This window comes from Leucopleurus acutus (genome assembly GCF_964270905.1).
Source record: "Leucopleurus acutus genome assembly, chromosome: X".
NCBI classification, from domain to species: domain Eukaryota; kingdom Metazoa; phylum Chordata; class Mammalia; order Artiodactyla; family Delphinidae; genus Leucopleurus; species Leucopleurus acutus.
The window spans coordinates 106,074,274-106,093,896 of record NC_139148.1 but is presented as its reverse complement, the minus strand read 5'-3'; the positions used below and the strand labels follow the sequence as shown (position 1 = coordinate 106,093,896).

The following is a 19,623-nucleotide window of genomic DNA, read 5'->3' as shown; positions in this document are numbered from 1 at the left end:
TCTCAAGCAAGCTGCTGCTCTGGGGGAAATGTTAGCACCACAGAGAGCTAGGTCATTGCACCCAAAAGATAGGTCTAATAGCAAAGTGGAAGAGTTTTTATGGAGGTGTAGAGGCAGGTTAGGACAGAGATGTCAAGCCAGGGAGGGCAGGCATAGAAAGTAAAAAAAGGGGGTCGATAAAGAGAAGAGGGTACAAAGGGGGCAGATATCACACTTAGTAAACCTCATGACTTTCCCAAGAGCTCACTTTTGATGTATGTAGCACCAAGAGCATAAATTTCAGCTTTGTATTAACAAACCAGGGTGGTGATTTTAGTAACTAAGCAAAGTGATGACCTGCAAACACAGAATCAGACCTTGCTCAGCAGACAGAAATCAAAGCGTAACTAACAAAGCCTTGAAATCCACTCAGTGTTTCACAATTTCAGAGATAAAATTACCCTGATTTACCCTGCTGTAAATCTTTTAAATGACCTCAAGTGTTTAACCCATTTCTCAGCTCCTCACTCATCCCTGCCCTCATGCAGTGGAGTCACATCATTTGTATATTTAGCTTATTTGAATGTAATTATAGGTGCTCCCTTCTGTCTCTGTCTTTCATTTCTCTCTTATGTAATCTAAAAACTTCTAAAATTACACTTTGCAGTTGTAATTTCTCCCCATAATGTTTATTACTGAAGCAAGAGATGATCATTGGAGAAAAAGAGAAAATGCAGAATAGATACATTATTGAATATTTTAAAGAACCATACCACATAGTTTGAGTTATAAATTGGGTTTTCTCTTTCCTTCCTTCCTCCCTCCCTCCCTGTCTCTCTCTCTCTTTCTTTCTTTCTTTTCTTTCTTTCTTTCTTCTTGCCTTCTTCCCTCCCTTCCTCCCTCCCTCCCTCCTTTTTTCCCTTTCCCTTCCTTTCCTTTCCTTTCCTTTCCTTTGTTTCCTTCCTTCCTTCCTTCTTCCCTCCCTCCCTCCTTCCTTCCCTCCCTCCCTCCCTCCTTCCTTCCTTCCCTCCCTCCCTCCTTCCTTCCTTCCTTCCCTCTAATCCTCCCTCCCTCCCTTCTTGGTTTTTCTGTCTCTTTCTTTCAGTCTAACATTTTAAAAAAAAGACGTGGGCTTATTCTGGATGAGTCACTAATGGAATTGGGAAAACACTAAGTATGGACTCAGGCCTGTGCTAGAAACCAGAGGAGGCACAAAGTCTAAACCTAGGGGCTAAGCAGTTGTTGACTATCATAATGGAGAGAAGCTCCTGGGAAGGTAGATAGCAGACCCAGTGAGATAACAACAGAAAGCAGGTAAGTGCCAAGTGAATGATATGGACAAAAGCGTTCTGTGGGCATTCAGGGGTGGGCAAGGTCTCTGCTCCTTAAGACTGCTTCACCTCCTGCCCTCAGTCACCGCAGTAAATAGCGTCGCCACCTTACCCAGTCTCTCAAGCCAAAAGCTTAGTAGTCACTCACGAATCCTTTCTTTCCCTCACATGCCACAGTCAGTCTGTCACCAAGTTCTGTTGATTCTGTGTCCAAAATACACTTCAACTCTGTCTACTTTTCTCTATCTCCAATCTAGTCTAAGCTGCCATCATTTCTCGCCTGGATGACCACAATGGCCTTTTAATTCATTTCCTTTCCTTCACTCTTGCACCACACTCCATTCTCTACGGAAACTTAAATGAGATCATGTGACTCCCCTGCTCAGAATCCTCCAATGACTTCACATTGCAGTTAGAATAAAATTCATATTCCTTATCTTGGCTCCTGTCTGTACTCCATGGCTATGATCTGGCTTCTGTTTACCGTTATAGTCTCATCTTAGGCCACTCTCAACCTCCTCACTACCCTTTAGCCACACTTGTCTTCTTTCACTTCCTCAAACATACCAAGCTCTTCCCTGCCACAGGGCCTTTGCACTTGCTATTTCCACTGCTTGAAAACTCTTTCTCTATATTCTTCAAATGGCTGTCTCCTTCTACTTCTTTAGTTCTCAGCTTAAATGCCCCTTCTCAATGAGGCTGTCACTGAGAATCCTTTTAAAATTAGGTCCTATCCATTAGTATCTGTCTCTTCATTTCTTTCATAGCACCTTACCTAAATATATAATTATTTTATTTGTTGGCTTACTTTTTTTTTTCTATCTCCCTTATTAGAATGTAAGCTTTATAACTGCAGGAGACATGTCTATCTTGTTCATCATTTTAACCCTGCCATGGATTGAATGAATGAATGAATCATTGTGCACTGGAGTGGTCAGGGAAAGCTACCTTGGAGAGGTAGAGGTTGAAGTGGGTTTTGAAAAATGGAAGGATAGGCAGGAAGGATTTTCATAATCAAGATGGAAAGAATTCCAGGTAGTAGAAGTGCAGTTGCTGAGGCAAGTATGGTTCTGGCACATTTGGGCAACAGTGGAAAATGGGAGCTGCCTGCAGTGGAAAGTTCTCATTAGTAACATAATGTTAAGACAACAGGTTCGTTGGTTGGTTGATGCATAATTATGTCGAGTCTTAAGAAATAGACTACTTTTACTTTTCAATGTGGGCAATAGAAACCACTGAAACTTTTGGAACAGGGTCGTAATATGCAGTGTTTTAAGAAGGCTTTCCAAGGAGGAAATTAGTATAAAACTTTATGGAAAGTACTTCTTAAGCAGACCAGATTAATCCCACCAGCTAAATGGCTATAGAGGAAAAAATATGAACACACACAAGTCAGAAAGGTTTCTTTTGGCTCTAAGACCATAGAATTGAACAAACTATTTAGTGAGATGATTTGAGAAAAAAATGCAGATTAAGAAACAGACAGAGATGGACTTTTGCTTCCTTTCCTCTAATAGAGAGCTAATGGGCAAAGGAGGGTCATGGGAGATGAGAAGAGAATACATTAACCTGTGTCTCCTGCTTTTCAATAAATGAGAGGCTACAGCATTAGCAGAACTGATATTTAGTTTTAAAAAGTTTCAGGAGAGAAGCTGTCTAATTTACAAACTTCAGTTCTGAAAATTAGATTTTTATGCACCAGACTACACTGTATATAGTACATGGAAATAGGCTAATTCATCCTCAGTGTTTGAAAGAAATGAAATGCATTAAAATTTAGCAAACTGTGAATTAGAACATTCAAACTCTTTTGGTACTCTAGTCAGGCAAAGATCTGTGGGAACACACAGCACTCCTTCCCGATTCTGCCCTTTGTTCATCTTCTTTTCCTCTTCCCCAAAGTCCATTTCCTTCTTCTCTTCCAATCCACAGCTTATACATCCTTTAAGGCCTAGCTCCTCTAGCCAGGCTTCAAAAACTCTAGTGCTACCTTTTCACAATTCTCATAGCAATCAGAATCTGTAGTGTAGCACTCAATTTGGTGCTGAGTTTGATACTTTGCTCTGAAAGTTGTTCATGAATTGTTTCATGAATGTCCTTTTCTGTCTACCCCTACTGGAACAGTATTATATAAGCATGTATCACAATATTTGAATAAACCATTGAGGATTGATAACAGCTTGTAGATTGGTTGACTAATTAACTGATAAGATGTAAGTTAGGATTAGTAATAAGATACAAAGTGTCCTATGTCTAGTATAATATTAAAAAAATCATAGATATTACATTAAGAAGGGACATAGCTTTGGTGAGGAGATCAAGGCCAAGAGAGATTGAATGAGTTGGTCAAGGTCAGAGAGCTAGTTAGTGGCAGAGCATGGACTAGAACTCTGCTCTCCTGCTTCAGGTTCATGAAATTTGATAATATTCTGGAGGTAAGTACCATAAGCAAATACAGGCCTTAGTGTTTCCTGACAGGGTTTGATGATGAATCAAAATGAGAGTGAAGTGAAGAGTACTCTGGATTCCTAAAAACAAAATGGCCCTTCAAGTTAAGTTACCTATAAGCATGTCATTTCCAGGGACCCCTCAGGCAGACAGGACTTCCATTTGCTCCTCCTTTCTCTGAGTCAGGAAGTCCTGAGTCAGAGAGAGCCATTCCCTGTGTATAACCTGGATTACACGCAAACAAGTGATAAAGTAAACGTCATCTTTTGGAATCTCACGGTGATAGGATCCCTTTGTTCTACTGAGGAAGCCCTCAAAGATAACTGGGTTTTAGAGGAGTCTGTTTAGCTGCATTATGATGTGTATACCTAACTGTATACTATTTAAGATCAGACCCCTAATTTTTGAGACTGTTTCAATATAATGTCCTCAATAGATTCAATATAATATGTCTTACTATTAGAAAAACTATCCACCCCCAAAACCCGGTTTAGCCAGTCTCCATTCATTATTTCCATCAGATAATTGTTGAAGCCCCATAATCTGGACACCTAATGTGATCTGGAAGCCAGAGGCATTGCCACCAGTCCCAGCTCTGTGGTTAAACTACTGTGTGAAAAAGCACTTTTCCTCTTTGGGCTTCAGTTTTCTCATCTATGAGATGAGGATAATTATAGTCTCTGGCAGGATTAATTCTCCAAAACCTTTCCAGCTTAGGCCTCTCTCTATTTTAGACTAAGCTGCTTTTAATTTGTGTACGTAAACCAGATAAATTATTTGGGGGAGGGGGAAGGGTTCTTTTTCAACAACAGTGGTTCAACCAGGAGGATAATCCGAAACCCCTTTTCAAAGTTGGGGGTGGGAGGACATGCACAATTTGAAAAACTAGATTCTAAAATGGCTATTGTTTTGATTCTTTTTTGGCCTCACTCTTAAATTCACTTTGAATATTAATTGCAATTTTAAAAGAATATGAGATTTATTGGAAGAGAAGGGGACAAGCATGAGTTGAGGAAGGTTGAACACCACCGTTACATGAATATTCAAAGAGGAGAGCACATGCCTCTTCTTACCTCTTTCTGTGTCGTAAAGGTACACAAACTTCTCCCACTTGTAGTGACCCAAAAGACTCAGAATAGCGCCCTTCAAGGCTGGGCGCATCTGGATGACAAACTGCACATCTGCATCAGTGGGGAAGCTGGGTGTGACAAAGGATGTGTGCAGAGCTCCACAGAAGGAGGTCAGAGTGTTCATTGACATCTGGTCATAGAATCCAAAGATGGCATACACCCCTCTCGAGAACTGGGAGCAGACTGCAATGAGAAAAAGAGAAAGAAATTTCAATAGCCCCATGGTCCCTTGCTGCAGCTTGTAGGGTTGGAAATGCAATGTATGGTTAGGCTCTAAAGGACAAAAGGAAAACCAATGATCTCTGAAATCTCTAGAAGCCCTTGAAAGTCCAGTTGCCCAGAAGGAAGAGAATAAGAAAGGGAAGAATTTATTTGAGACATCTGCATATTCTCTATGTCTGTCATGAGCAGGAAACTAAGAAAAACGTGGGAAGGAAAGAGGTGAAAGTTGTCTAACTCTCCTTCAGCAACCCTTCCAGCCCATCCCCCAAATCACCCAAGTGCTCCTGTACTTCCACCATAGCTGCCCAGGGGCTTCTTAGTATACCCAGGCCCCATCAAGGTAGAACTGTCTTGTGTCTCACCCCTTCAGTGCTTTTTCTGCGAGGTGACAATAGTGACTGATGATTTAGTCAGATGAACTGCTAATGTGTCTTCTAGGGAATGTTATTCCTCTTAGGTTACATAACGCTTTAACTATAGTTATTGCATGATTACCACCCTTTATGTAGGCTATTAATGAAGAGAATTTCAGATTCTGGGAAGGCCATTGGGAAGACTGGCTTTTCAGTGCCCACGGGGTAGGTGGGCCTATTCTGCCCATGTGTAATTCGCAAAGTTCTATCTTGATCCTTTTGCACTGATCTTCTCGATCTGTTAGCCCTCACATAGAATGTTCATGTCCCCTTCATGATCGTGGTCAGTTTTCCTTCATCTCAGAGTGGGCCACACCACTATCTCTTCCCTCTTCTGGCCCAGATGAGCTTACAAAATGTGAACCAGGGCCTTCCCTGGTGGCGCAGTGGTTGGGAGTCCGCCTGCCGATGCAGGGGACACGGGTTTGTGCCCCGGTCCGGGAAGATTCCCACGTGCCACGGAGCGGCTGGGCCCGTGAGCCATGGCCGCTGGGCCTGCGCTTCCGGAGCCTGTGCTCCGCAACGGGAGAGGCCACAACAGTGAGAGGCCCGCGTACCCCCCCCCACACACACACACAAAAATGTGAACCAATCTCAATATTAGCTTAAGTAGAACAAAATTAGCAAAGCAAATCAGCTACAACAACACCATGTGGTGCATTCCCAAACCAAGTGGAAATGATCTTTAGATTATTTGCGCTACTGCTCCCTTCCATTCATGCAAAGCAGGCAGAACAAGCCTCTGATAATTGGGTGTGATTTAAGGGGTCCCACATGGTCACCCTTATCTGCTAGGAAGCCAGTGTTAGGCTTACTTTTTCAGGTTTAGGGTTTTGAAAAAAAGCCTATCTTGGGAGGGGGATTAAATAGAATCTTTTTTAGCCATTAGCATGTCTGATTAGATGCCAGGACAGATGGGAAAATGGGTGGGTCAGTTTTGATGGGAATGGGTGGGTCAGAGAAGAGAATGTAAAGGGTCTGCTCCCTTTTATCAGCCAAACTCATTACTCATTGGCTTGAGGTGGCATTTCAAAGGCGATTCTCAATCACGCAAGCACCTCCTTAGGGGAAGACAGTTGCTTCCAACTTGAGGAATTCTAAGTGACCTCCAAACACATGCACAAAAAAGCCTTTATATTAAAAGGAAAAAGCAATTAGAGAATGAATCTGGGGCATTTCATGACATGGGGCCAAAAGAAGTATTCAAAAACAAAAAGGAAGGGGCTAGATGCCACTTTGCATTGGTCATCACCAAAGGAGACACTGAGTCCCATTCCCAAATTAATCCTGTAAATGTAGAATTTTACAGTACTAGGTTAAATCTTGGCCAGTGCACATAATGTTCTGTATAAAATTGACAATAATGATGATAACAGCTATTGAGTGCTTAGTAGGTACCAGACCCTGTACTAAGTACTATGCAAATATCATCTCTTTTAGTATTCCCAGCAACCTCATGAGGTATTGCTATCATTTCTATTTAATAGATAAGAATTCTGAGGCCAAAAAAAAAGTTCTGTCTCTTGAGTGGAGGAGCCAGGATTTGAACCTGGCTGTCTGTCCAATTCCCAAACTCACACTCCCTGGGACCCAAAACCAACAGTGACATTGGAGAGTACTTATTGGCTCGAATGAGATAGGGTTTCCAGATTTGGCAAATAAAAATATATTGAATATATATTTACATAAATAGAAAATATATAAATAGAATGTCCAATTAAATTTGAATTTCAGATAAATAAAAATTATTATTTAGTATAAGTATGCCTCAAATTCATACATATACTAAAAAATTATTTGTTGTTTATTTGAAATTAAAATTTAACTGAAGATCCTGAATTTTATCTGGCAACCCTAGACAGAACCCAATCTTATTAATGGTCATGGGGTTGGAAGACTGGAACAAGCAATCGTGGCCTTTCGCCCAAAATGATTCAGGACGTAGCCAGTAATTCTTAGATGTATACAAACTAGCATGCAAGGCCCAAGATAAAGATGAGGATCAACGAATCCTATATAAAAATAGCCTGTGGGGAAATGCAACATATTTTTCAACAAGGAAATTCCAACCTGACTAAATTATGGACAATAATTGAGGGAGAAGTAAACTCGGAGAGAGGCAAACCTATAGCTATGATCCCCTTAGAGTTTCAAAAAGCCCTTGATGTATTGGAAAGAAACAGAAAATTAAAGTATATCATAGATTCTGGTTAACTTTAAAAAAAAAACAAACCTCGCATTGCTCTTGTAATCATTGTTTTTGAACTTCAGGGGTGCAGAATTCATCATTACTAGTTTATATATGGACATTTCTTATTTATTTATTTATTTAAAATACAGTGAACACTCACAGAACCATCACCCAACCCAAGAACTATAACATTCCTAATAATTTAGTTTGACTTATGTCTTCTTTTTTTTTAAAATATTCTCCCCAAATTTATTTTTAGATTCAATGCAATTCCAATCAAAATCAAGCAGGCTTTAGAAGAAAATACAGGAGGATATCTTCATGATCTCGGGTTATTCTTAAACAGGATACAAAAATTATTAACCATAAGAAAAACTGGTAAGTGACTCTAAAGTTGATATGAAAAGGCATGTGGTATTAGTGCAAGGATAGACAGACAGACAAATAGAATACAATAAACAATCCAGCAAGAAATTCACACTTATATGGTCACCTGATTTATGTCTTCTTCCTCTGTTCTGTCTCCTTGTTTTGATCTCTCTCTCCCTCTGCGGTAACTACTATCCTGAATTTTTTATTTATCATTACCTTGTTTTTTTTAAAAAATATACAAACACACACACCTAAACAACTTAATGCTATTTTTGCTTGTTTTAAAACGTTATAAGGGGCTTCCCTGGTGGCGCAGGGGTTGAGAGTCCACCTGCCGATGCAGGGGACACGGGTTCGTGCCCAGGTCCGGGAAGATCCCACGTGCCACGGAGCGGCTGGGCCCGTGAGCCATGGCCGCTGAGCCTGCGCGTCCGGAGCCTGTGCTCCGCAACGGGAGAGGCCACAACAGTGAGAGGCCCGCGTACCGCAAAAAACAAAAAAACAAAACGTTATAAGGAGGGAGTCATTTTGTATATGTGAAACCCAGACTCCAGGCAGGAGCACCCAGTGAAATCTTTAAGCCTATGTATGATGACAAACAGAATGAGACTAAGGAAGAACTTATAAAAATGCATGAGTGAGCAGGTGTGAGGGAGTCCAATGAAAATTAAAAAATTCCAAACTAAGCTTACAGCTTCGGTCACAGCTCAGGCAGGGGACTTAGGAGGATTATAGATCAGCAGCACCCCTCGAGGAACACTCGGCTACTGTGATCTAGCAGGCGGACACACAGCGGTGGATGGCGACAAAAAGTGTTAGGAGAAAATCAGTAAGTGTTCTATTCCTTTCGAATAAAACAGAGGTGCGGCTGTCCTGCAAGTACTGTTGTGCGTAGTTACACTTTCTCCGTCTCAACATAGGCAAGTAACATAAGTAGAAGGCCCAATGGGGAAGACAACTGCCACGTGAAGACAGGGGTGATAGCGTCTGCGGGAGGCTGGGGCAAAAGGGACCTGTGAATGGCCTCTCACAGCAGATCCCTGGGCCTCTTCCTGGCTGCAGAAAGTAGGGCTGAATGGAACACTGACCTGACCCAAAGGACAGTGTCTATGTTTTTAAGTTCTTAGAATGTTTGAGCTAGAAGGAATTTAAATACTGTTTCATTCAGTGGATCTTCAAGCATAGTTTTTAGTGTAGAATCCTTTCTCCCAATGAAATTTTATGTGGAAAAGTCCAATATATAAGAGAGAAAGTGGAGCTCTTATGATTCAACACAAAGTTCCACTGACACCTCCCTAACCTAAAGAAACTGACACAAGGAGAGGAAGCGTCTTACACAAGGTCATACAATGAATTATGAACCAGTCTCCCAGAAATGCTTTAGCAGCATCTCTACACCATCCCTACTCCAGAGGTGCCTAGGGCAGCATGGGTCGGGATTTGCCTGGCCTGAAAGTGACTTAACCTCAATGCCTAGCTCTCAGCATAGACGGATCCACCAGGGGGTTCCCATGACTCATCTACTAGCTGCTGCTCTCAGTTCCCTCCAGCCTCAAATCGGGAGACTGGGATGGACATATATACACTCGTATGTATAAAATGGATAACTAATAAGAACCTGCTGTATAAAAAATAAATAAAATAAATTCAAAAGCAAAAAATATATATCAATGAGAACAGGTGGCAGACTGTTGGGTGATCTTTTGGGACTCGTGATTCTTTGGCGCGATGTGTGTTATCTTTATCTGAATCCTTAATGAACCACACCCATTTCTTTATCTCAGGAGACTAGCCTCTGGTAAAATGATGACGGAAGAAATAGTTGTCTTGGCAATCCTATTAAGCCGTGAAGTGTAAAGGAAGGGGCAGGCGGACTTCGCTTCTAGTCATGGCTCTGCCAGTCTTAAGCTGCCCAACTTAACCTCTCTGAGCCTCAGTATAAAATAGAGATTATGAAGGCAGGTTCTAGAGTTAGACGGTGTAGGTTGAAATCCTGAATCCATCACTTATTAGGCAAGTGACTTAATATCTCTGTGTCTCTGACTCAGTTTCTTCATCTGTAAAATTGGGATAATAGTGCCTGTCTCAGCATTGGTCATGAAAGTTAAAATGAGTTCATTCATGGGAAGCATCTGTCTATAACAGTGCCTGGCACTTTATGCTAGCTGTTTATTCATGCAACAAATAGTCACTGAGCATCTACCATGTGCTGACACTGTTACAGGTAGTGGGAGAAACAGGAGAGAAAAAGGATCCTGTCTTCCGGGAACCTATGTACTAGTGAGGGGAAAAGACAATAATAAATGAGATAAGTAAAATGTAAAGTATGTCTTAGTTATAAATGTGGCTTTTGGTTATTGTCATGGAGTGAGGAGTAAATGAAACGGTACATACAAAATACATGGTGCCTAACATATAACGTGGCAACTAAATAGTTCTTTCTCTGTTTCTTTCCTCTTGCCAACTCTTTTTACTTTGCCCTCTGTTGACCCCATCAGTTTACCCTCCCCATGGCAACCATTGCCCTTGACTTCACACTGAGTACCCAGGTAGCACAGCTTTTCTTCTCTTTCACCTTCCCTAGACATTTCTTCAGTGCTCTTTCTTATTCTCACTCCTGGGTCACTTCTGGGTAGCAATGGGTTAAGAAAGAACCCCTGCTAATTTGACTTTGTCCTCTGACTCTACCCCTCCCTATATAATGCCTTTGTGCTGGTAAAATGCTGTCTCCACTCGGGGCCTCTGTGCCTTCCCAGCATGAAATATCACGGTTGTCTGCTTCCTAAGAGTGCCTGTCTCCATCTCTTCTTACTAGCAAGACACCAAATTCTTCTAGTTGAAGATGTCATTTCTGACCACATTCTGGATTCCTGGGGATTCTGGTGTAGCTCCCCGGCTATGTTGCCTTCAGTGGTGAGTGACAAGCAAGCCTGGAGCCAGCTGTCACACTTATATTTATAGTCCCCAAGTCTGTAGGGTCAGGACAGGTATTGTTAATGTACAGTGTGGCAGCTAATTATATCACCCATATTCCAAAAGGCATCATTACAAAAATGTCACACAACTTGATTACCCTAGAGATCAGAATATGGTTACCCTTGATTACCCTAAAGACCCAGGATATCCATATCATTTACAGAACACTTTTCATAGCCTTTTGAATTGGGGGAAAAAAGGAAACTGAAGTCTCTTGCTGACATAATGATCACACTTGAAACAAGAAGGAAGGAGAAAAACATAGCTATGGAGGAACCAATAGAGATATATCACAGAAAGGTTCTCCAGGTAATACCATAGTACAGTGAATTCCAGGGGTTCAGGGAAGCTTAGAGATGGAAGAGCATGCAGTCCAATGTTTTCTAAAGCTGTGATGTTGGTCCAAGGTGAAGTTTCCAGTTTGGTGAAATATCCGTGTGTGTGTGTGTGTGTGTGTGTGTGTGTGTTAGGGTAAGGTTGACAACTGTTCATTTTTAGGAAAAACAGTCCTTTTCTCTATATCATTTCTATTGTCTGGGTGTTGTCTGTGGAGTCCTTTCTCTTCTGAAATGATGATGTTGATGATACCACTCATATATATATACGACTTCACATATATATATTATATATACATATATATTTATAATATATATATATATATATCATATTTATATATGCCCCCTTTGTGGTAGGCCAAATAACGGCCTCCCAAAAGATGTCCATGTCTTAATCTCCCAAATCTGTGAATTAGGTTACATGGTAAAGGGGAATTAAGATCGCAGGTAGAGTTAAGGTTGCTAATCAGTTGACTTTAAAATAGTGAGATTTGGGCTTCTCTGGTGGCGCAGTGGTTGAGAGTCCGCCTGCCGATGCAGGGGACACGGGTTCGTGCCCCGGTCCAGGAAGATCCCACATGCTGTGGAGCGGCTGGGCCTGTAAGCCATGGCCGCTGAGCCTGCGCGTCCGGAGCCTGTGCTCCGTAACGGGAGAGGCCACAACAGTGAGAGGCCCGCATACGGAAAAAAAATTAAAAATAAAAATAAATAAATAAATAAATAAATAAATAAATAAAATAAAATAGTGAGATTTGGACTTCCCTGGTGGCACAGTGGTTAAGAATCCACCTGCCAATGCAAGGGACATGAGTTCGAGCCCTGGTCTGGGAAGATCCCACATGCCACGGAGAAACTAAGCCTGTGCGGCACAACTACTGAGCCTGCGCTCTAGAGCCCGCGAGCCACAACTACTGAGCCTGCATGCCACAACTACTGAAGCCCGTGCGCTTAGAGCCTGTGCTCCACAAGAGAAGCCACCGCAACGAGAAGCCCACGCACTGCAAGGAAGAGCAGCCCCTGCTCTCTGCAACTAGAGAAAGCCCACGTGCAGCAACAAAGACCCAACACAGCCATAAATAAATAAATAAATATATAAAAATAGTGAGATTATCCTGGATTATCTGGGTGGTCCAATGTAATCACAAGGGTCCTTAAATGTGGAAGGCAGAAGTTTAAAAAAAAGAGTCAGTATCAGAGTGATGTGATATGAGAAAGACTTGACCAGCCATTGCTATGAATGAAGGTGGAGTGGGCTATGAGCTAAGGAAAGTAGGTGGTCTCTAGACGCTGGGAAAGGCAAGAAAGTGAATTCTCCCTGCGAGCCTCCAGACAGGAGTGCAGCCCTGCCCACACCTTTGATTTGAGCCCAGTGAGATGGCTACCAGACTTTTGACCTACAGAACTGGAAGATAATAAACGTGCGCTATTTTAAGCCACTAAATTTGTGGTAATATGTTACCATAGTAGATAGAAAACTAAGGTACTTAACATAGCAAAAGTTAAAAGTTGCTAACTCTCTAGATTGATCTATGCTTCACTCACTTTTTTTCCCTGCTTAAAACATTTACTGATCCGAGAAGTCCAAAGGTTTGGAAACTAAAGATCTAATCTGATTTCCTATTCAGTACAGGAACCACATCCTGTGAGGTCATATTACCTCTCTTTGAATACTTCCAGCGATATGGGAGCTCATTACTCAAAGGCAGCGCTTCCTTTGCAGGGCAGCTCTGATGACAAGGGAGCTCTTCCTTAAATCGAACCTAAGTTTACCTCTTGGGCCTCTTGAATGCCAGATGATACATCGAATCCCAGTTCTACATGCCCTCCACTTAGTTTTATAGAAGCTCAAAAATGCAATTGACATACTCAGGAGATACATAATGGCTATTAGCTATTCAAGTGTGTGCTTTTATCCTCACTATGCTGCCTTCTTCCTGTCAGGCTAAAAATCTGCTAAAAGATTCCATCTCCCCCTGAATCCCTGCCACCTCCATAAGCTATCATTCTAACTCCTTCTTTACCATCATCGCTAATGATGGGATGATGAGAACCTTGCAGCAGTCTGCATCTGCAACCTAATTTCTGCCCCCATCACTTTACTGAACCTGCTCTCTCAAGTTGGATGATGACCTGCTCCCTGCCAAATCCAACTCTATTCACAGCCGTCATTCGACTTGACTGCTGGGCAGCGTTAGACATTGCTGGCCACATCCTCCCTCTTGAAACTCCCCTCTCCTGTTTCAAGAGCACTGAACTCTGCTGGCTCTACCTTCCTTACTGTTTAAAATTTATGGAGTTCCTGGTACGTGCCAGGCAGGGGGTCTCATCTCACTACCTCCACGTGGATGAATTCCAAATAGGTGCCTCTAGCTTCAGACACATTCCTGAGCTCCAGATCCACATTTCTGGCCGCTAATAAAACAGCCTCACCTAGAGGCCTTCATGGCGTCACACAGTCAGCGCATTATTTCTGCATTCCCACCCTCCACCTGCAGATCTGCTCATCACCCTTCTTTCAGTCACCCAAGCTAGAGTCTTAAGGGTTATCTTTGTCTCATTCCCCTATACCATTCTCTTGTGGTGCTTCATCAATTCTACCTCTACAGAACGGTGGGAGGGGGGTTATCTATTTCCTGTTCATCTTCAGGTCAGGTTCTAGGCCCTCCCTCTCAGACTGTGACAGTAGGTCACCTGCTTCTGGTCTTTTCCCCAATCTATCATTGGCACTGCTATCAGATTACTCTCTCTCCTTTCTGTTCCAACTGTATGATCAAAATATACCCATCCCAGCTCCCATTTCTGCAAGAACCTGCTCTGTGTATGAGTTGTTTATGGACTAATAAATGAATCTTTGCAAATGAGTCAGTTCGGGGTTTCTCAGCCTCGGGGCTATTGGCATTTGGGGCTGGATAATTCTTTGTTGTGAGGGACTGTCCTGTGCATTGTAGGATGTTTAGCAGCACCCCTAGCCTCTAGGCATTAGATACCAGTAGTACCACCACCACCCGCCAGTTGTGACAACCCCAAATGCCTGAAAACAGTGGCCGATATCCCCCGGGGTCATCGTCACTCCCTGTTCCCATCTCCCTCCTCCACCTGGTTTGATAACCACAGGTTTGGCTTACGACTTCCTCTCCACAGAGAACAAGGCCTTATCCTAGTGAAAAAGCATACATATCTAGGTAATCCCAAAGGAGTTATTTTAGTGATGAAGAGTTAGGAAGAGTGGACTCTTCAAAGCCCTCCATAAGGCAGGTACTTCCCTGGGCTTGCTCTTAAATTGGCTATTTGTGTTTAACCTGGGGATGTAGGAGAGGAAAAATCAGATAAAGGATGGAGGTGGTGGGTGGGAATGGGGTAGAAGCCAGTTCATACCTCCCCTGGGTTCATACACATCAGCCTCCCCCATCTGCTTGAACATCCTTTGGTCTTGGGTTCTAGTGGGTGCTTATAGGTTCCAGAGTCAGAACAAGGTGTCAGCCCCATCTCCAGCTGATGATTCCATGGTTTAATTACCATCTTTGGGTTAATTCCCTTGAACATTTTGTTCTTCTCACAGGAGCATACTGCCTTCCGACAGTCTAACTAGTTATTTTTGCAATTACGTGGCATGTATCTGAACGCTGGCAAAGAAAACACTCATTATTAACATTTGATCCAAGTTGAATACAGCGTCTTGCAAATGCAGGCATTACCATATGAACACACATATTTTGGAAAATTCGTTTTTGCAACTCTATGTGCAAACTACCCTTCCATAGCAATGTCAGAAATGGCAGGAGAAGTGCTGAGATGGGTTGGGGTAAGGAGGGGCCTTTTTTTTTTTTTTTTTTTGCGGTATGCGGGCCTCTCACTGTTGTGGCCTCTCCCGTTGCGGAGCACAGGCTCCGGACGCGCAGGCTCAGCGGCCATGGCTCACGGGCCCAGCCTCTCCGCGGCATGTGGGATCCTCCCGGACCGGGGCACGAACCCGTGTCCCCTGCATCGGCAGGTGGACTCTCAACCACTGCGCCACCAGGGAAGCCCAGGAGGGACTTTTTAGGCCCTTTTATATCAAGACATATGGTTAAGGACTGGAGCTCAGGAGTTTAAAATTTTTGCTTATTCATTCATCAAATAAAATTTTGAGTTCCTGTTGCGTGACAAACACTGTCTAAGTGCTGGGATACAGCAGTGAGCAAAACAGATACGATCTCTGTCCTCATGGTGCTTACAGTCTAGTATTGGCAGCAAATAGTAATAAAAGAATCACACCAGTGCGTGATTACCATATTCTAAGTACTAAGAAGGGGAGGTATTAGGGTGTTATGAGGCTATGTGACAAGGTGACTTTAGATTAGGTCAGGAGAGAGTTATCTGACCATGTGACATTTGAGCTGATGCCTGAGAGTAGAAGAGCATCCCATGCAGAGAGAATAGCACTTGCTACGGCCCAGATGGAGGACAGCATTTGATGTACTTGAGGCACTGAAAGAAGACTAGCCTGGCTGGAGTGTGGACAATAAGGAAGAGGGTACAAGATGAGTCTGGTAGGAGGCAGGGACCCAATCCTGAAGGACCTTGTAGGATGCTGGTAAGGGATTTAGATTTTATTCTAAGGACCATGGGAGGAAATCATGGAAGGATTTTGATTATATATATTCCATGAGCTGATTTATATTTTTAAAAGATTTATCTGGCTGGTGTATGGACAGTAGATTTAAGGGGGCATCAATGAAAGCAGGGACAATATTTGGGATACTTTCCTGCAGTCTAGGTGACAGGCAATAGTAGTTTGGATTTGAGTTGTGGCAGTGGATGTGGAAAAAAATTGGAGTTTATTTTTGAGGTCAAATTGCTACTGACCTTGGGCTGGTTACTTAAACTCCTCAAACCTCATTTCCGTATCTATAACCGTTAGGTTGATAGTACCTACCCCATAGCATTGTTGTGTGGATTAAATAAATATGTCCAAAGTGTGTGACTCTCATAGAAGTCTGTGCTCAATTGATAAATGTTATCTGCTCTCAATATTATTTTAAAAATTATGTCTCAGTGCTTTTGCACTGCAATGGGTTTTTATATGATTCAGTCCCTAATCTGCTGTGTGGTCTTGGGCCAGTTACCTCACTGGACTTCAGGTCTGTCATTTGTAAGCCAGCAGAACTAACACCTGTCCTGTCCACTTCACAGGGATGCACTGAGAATAAATGGAAATAATAGCTGAAACTCTCCTTTGAAAATTTACAAGAGCTGCTATCTAAGTGTCAATGAGTAAGTGCTATTGGTTCTTGACTCTCAGTACTCATCACCTTCATAAACAAATAACTCCACAGAATCATCATTCTTCCTTCCCAGCCTCCATCTCTGCTATTCACCCACGTATCTCCATCAATCATCTAAAATTGTCAGGGGCCTGTCTTGACTTGCAACTCACTTTACACAGGATTTTAGTACAACTCTTTTTTTTTTTTTTTCGGGCCTCTCACTGTTGTGGCCTCTACCGTTGTGGGGCACAGGCTCCGGACGCGCAGGCTCAGCGGCCATGGCTCACGGGCCCAGCCGCTCCGCGGCATGTGGGGTCTTCCCAGACCGGGGCATGAACCTGTGTCCCCTGCATCGGCAGGCGGACTCTCAACCGCTGCTGCCACCAGGGAAGCCCTACAACTCTTAACTGAAAAACTAATTGATCCAGTGATCCAGTCACAGTAAATGAAACAGTTTCTAAAGCCGGGCAGGAAAGTGATGAACTCTTATGATGCCTTTGAATCAGCCCTAAGATTTTTCATTGACAGATAAGAGCTTCAAGTTTGATATTGTGTTTTACGGAACTTGAGAGCCATTTTCTTTCATTTTGCAGCCCATGCTGGGATAGAAGCGAGGGTGAGCTGGGCCCCTAAACAAAAATTATTCTTAAAAGCTAATTAATGGTTATCTGTTATTTTATGTATGCTTGAAATATTTCATAATTAAAACCAAAACACTATAAACATAATAAAATGTTTAGGTTCATTATCAGTCAGGAAGACATGCTTTTATTTCCCATTCTGTTTGAATTCCTCAGCATCACATTCTTAATGTTGAGTGTAATGGCCTAGGTCACCCCCTCCTAAGCAATGCAAAAATCCTCTCTATAGTTTTTTTTTTTTTTTTTTTGCGGTACGCGGGCCTCTCACTGCTGTGGCCCCTCCCATCGCGGAGCGCAGACTCAGCGGCCATGGCTCACGGGCGCAGCCGCTCCGCGGCATGTGGGATCCTCCCGGACCGGGGCACGAATCCGTGTCCCCTGCATTGGCAGGCGGACTCCCAACCACTGCGCCACCAGGGAAGCCCCTCTCTATAGTTTGATTGACAGGTGGGCATTCCATCGCCTCCTGAACACGTCTGATGATGGTGAACTCACCACTTTCCAAAGTAGTGCATTCTACTTTTAGACAGCTCTAATTATTAGAAATTTCTTTATTATATTGAGCACATATCTGCCTCTGTAACTTTCACCACCTATAGTTCCTTCTTTTTGCCTGAGGCTTACCGAAATATCTGCTCTGTTATCTAATGGCAGGCCTTCAAATATCTGAAGATATATATCCCAACTGTCTGTGCCTTCTCTTGTTCAGGCTAATCACTCTTAGCACTTCAGATCTATGCCATAGATCCCAGGCCTTCACCACTCTGGCCATCCTCCTCTTGACGCGTTTCAGCTTGTCAAATGTCACTCTTAAGAGCCTGGTGTCTGGGATTGAGCACCACACTGTGAGTGAGGCTGAACCCATCCAGAAGACAGTGAATTGATGCTTTCTCACTGCCCATTTGGGACTAGACATCATGTATGTAGCAGCTCTGCCTCGAATGGCATGGATTTTTTTTTAAACCAGTCCACTGTAGAATTCTATGGAGCCTACTCTTATACTGTAGTCTTGAATTTATAACCCAGGTATCTTGTTAAGGGACTTCTGCCAAGCCAGGCTTCCCCTAACTTTGCATATGTGCTGTTAATTTTTTTGCATTTTTTTCCCATTTAAAATGTCCTTATGGTTTTGACCCACTCTTTTTTTTAATCTCTATCCTTTTTTTTTTAACGTCTTTATTGGAGTGTAATTGCTTTACAGTGGTGTGTTAGTTTCTGCTGTATAACAAAGTGAATCAGCTATACTTATACATATATCCCCATATCCCCTCCCTCTTGCATCTCCCTCCCTCCCACCCTCCCTATCCCACCCCTCGAGGTGGTCACAAAGCACCAAGCCACTCTTTTAAATCTTGATTTGGTTAACAAGTTTATTAGCTCTCACTTCCAGTTATGTGTCGTCTACAAATTTTATCAGCCTGCTTTGGGTAGCATTATCCAAATTATTGACAAAAGTGCTGAAGAAGACAGGGTCAAGGACAGAATCAAATGCCACGCTACTTCATTCTTCACCCCTATGCTTTCCAGGATGATGACAATTAGGTAATAAGTACACTGGGCAGAATTCTTCAGTCTGCTCCAAGTGTATCTTTAATACACTTACAGTGTAGGCGATACAAATAACTCTTAAAACTGACCTTTGTTCTTCAGACACCTTCACAGATCTGAGTTTCAGGGAAAAAAATAACTGGAATGATTTTCTTTTCTCCTGGTCTCATCATCTCTGACCATGTATCTTTACTGTTTATTATTGTGTTTTATGGGGCGGGAGTAAAAAAAGAAGAGGACACTGAGAGGAGACAGAGAAATACCTTCTGGTAAAGAATGAAGCACCAGAATAATTGGGAAACTGCTCCTTTCTACCCTCCAAATCAAGTTATGTGTCATTACCTAAGGTCAAAAAGCTGATTCATCGCCTTTTGTTGTCAGAAAGCAAATGGCTTACCCATTTTACCCATTTTACCCATTTTACATAATTGATGTCTGATTAGTTTCTGGGGTCTGTGGTCCTTAGCATTCTTGCCTGCTAGTTGACTTTAAACAAACTGTAAACAGCCTTGTAAAATTTCCCAAATGCAACCCTGATGGGAAGCAACTCTTGAAACGCCATCTTCACAACACCCAGAATTGGTAGTTATACAAAACAGTTCATCTTATTGCTGCATTAAGAATCTATACAGCCTTAGTTCCCTCAAATATGTTCACAGCCTGAAGAGCAAAGAACTCATTTTTCCTCTAGGAAAAAAGGGCAAGTTTAAATTAAGGCACGTTTTCTAATTTGAATTCAACTGGTTGGATTTTTGACAGTAATTCTCCGCTCCTGGTTTGGGAGGATATTC

At 42.5% G+C, this 19,623-nt stretch overlaps 1 protein-coding gene across 2 annotated transcripts in view; it reads right to left on the bottom strand.

Annotated features, from left to right (window-relative positions):
- The window catches only part of GRIA3 (glutamate ionotropic receptor AMPA type subunit 3), a gene marked incomplete at its 3' end in the record, with an annotated part of 282,972 nt that overhangs the window by 203,435 nt on the left and 59,914 nt on the right, over nt 1-19,623 (bottom strand). For both annotated transcript variants that reach the window (XM_082865212.1, XM_082865213.1), the window contains exon 3: nt 4,832-5,071. In XM_082865212.1, the coding sequence (XP_082721338.1) occupies nt 4,832-5,071 (240 nt within the window). The remainder of the gene's footprint in view (nt 1-4,831; nt 5,072-19,623) is intronic.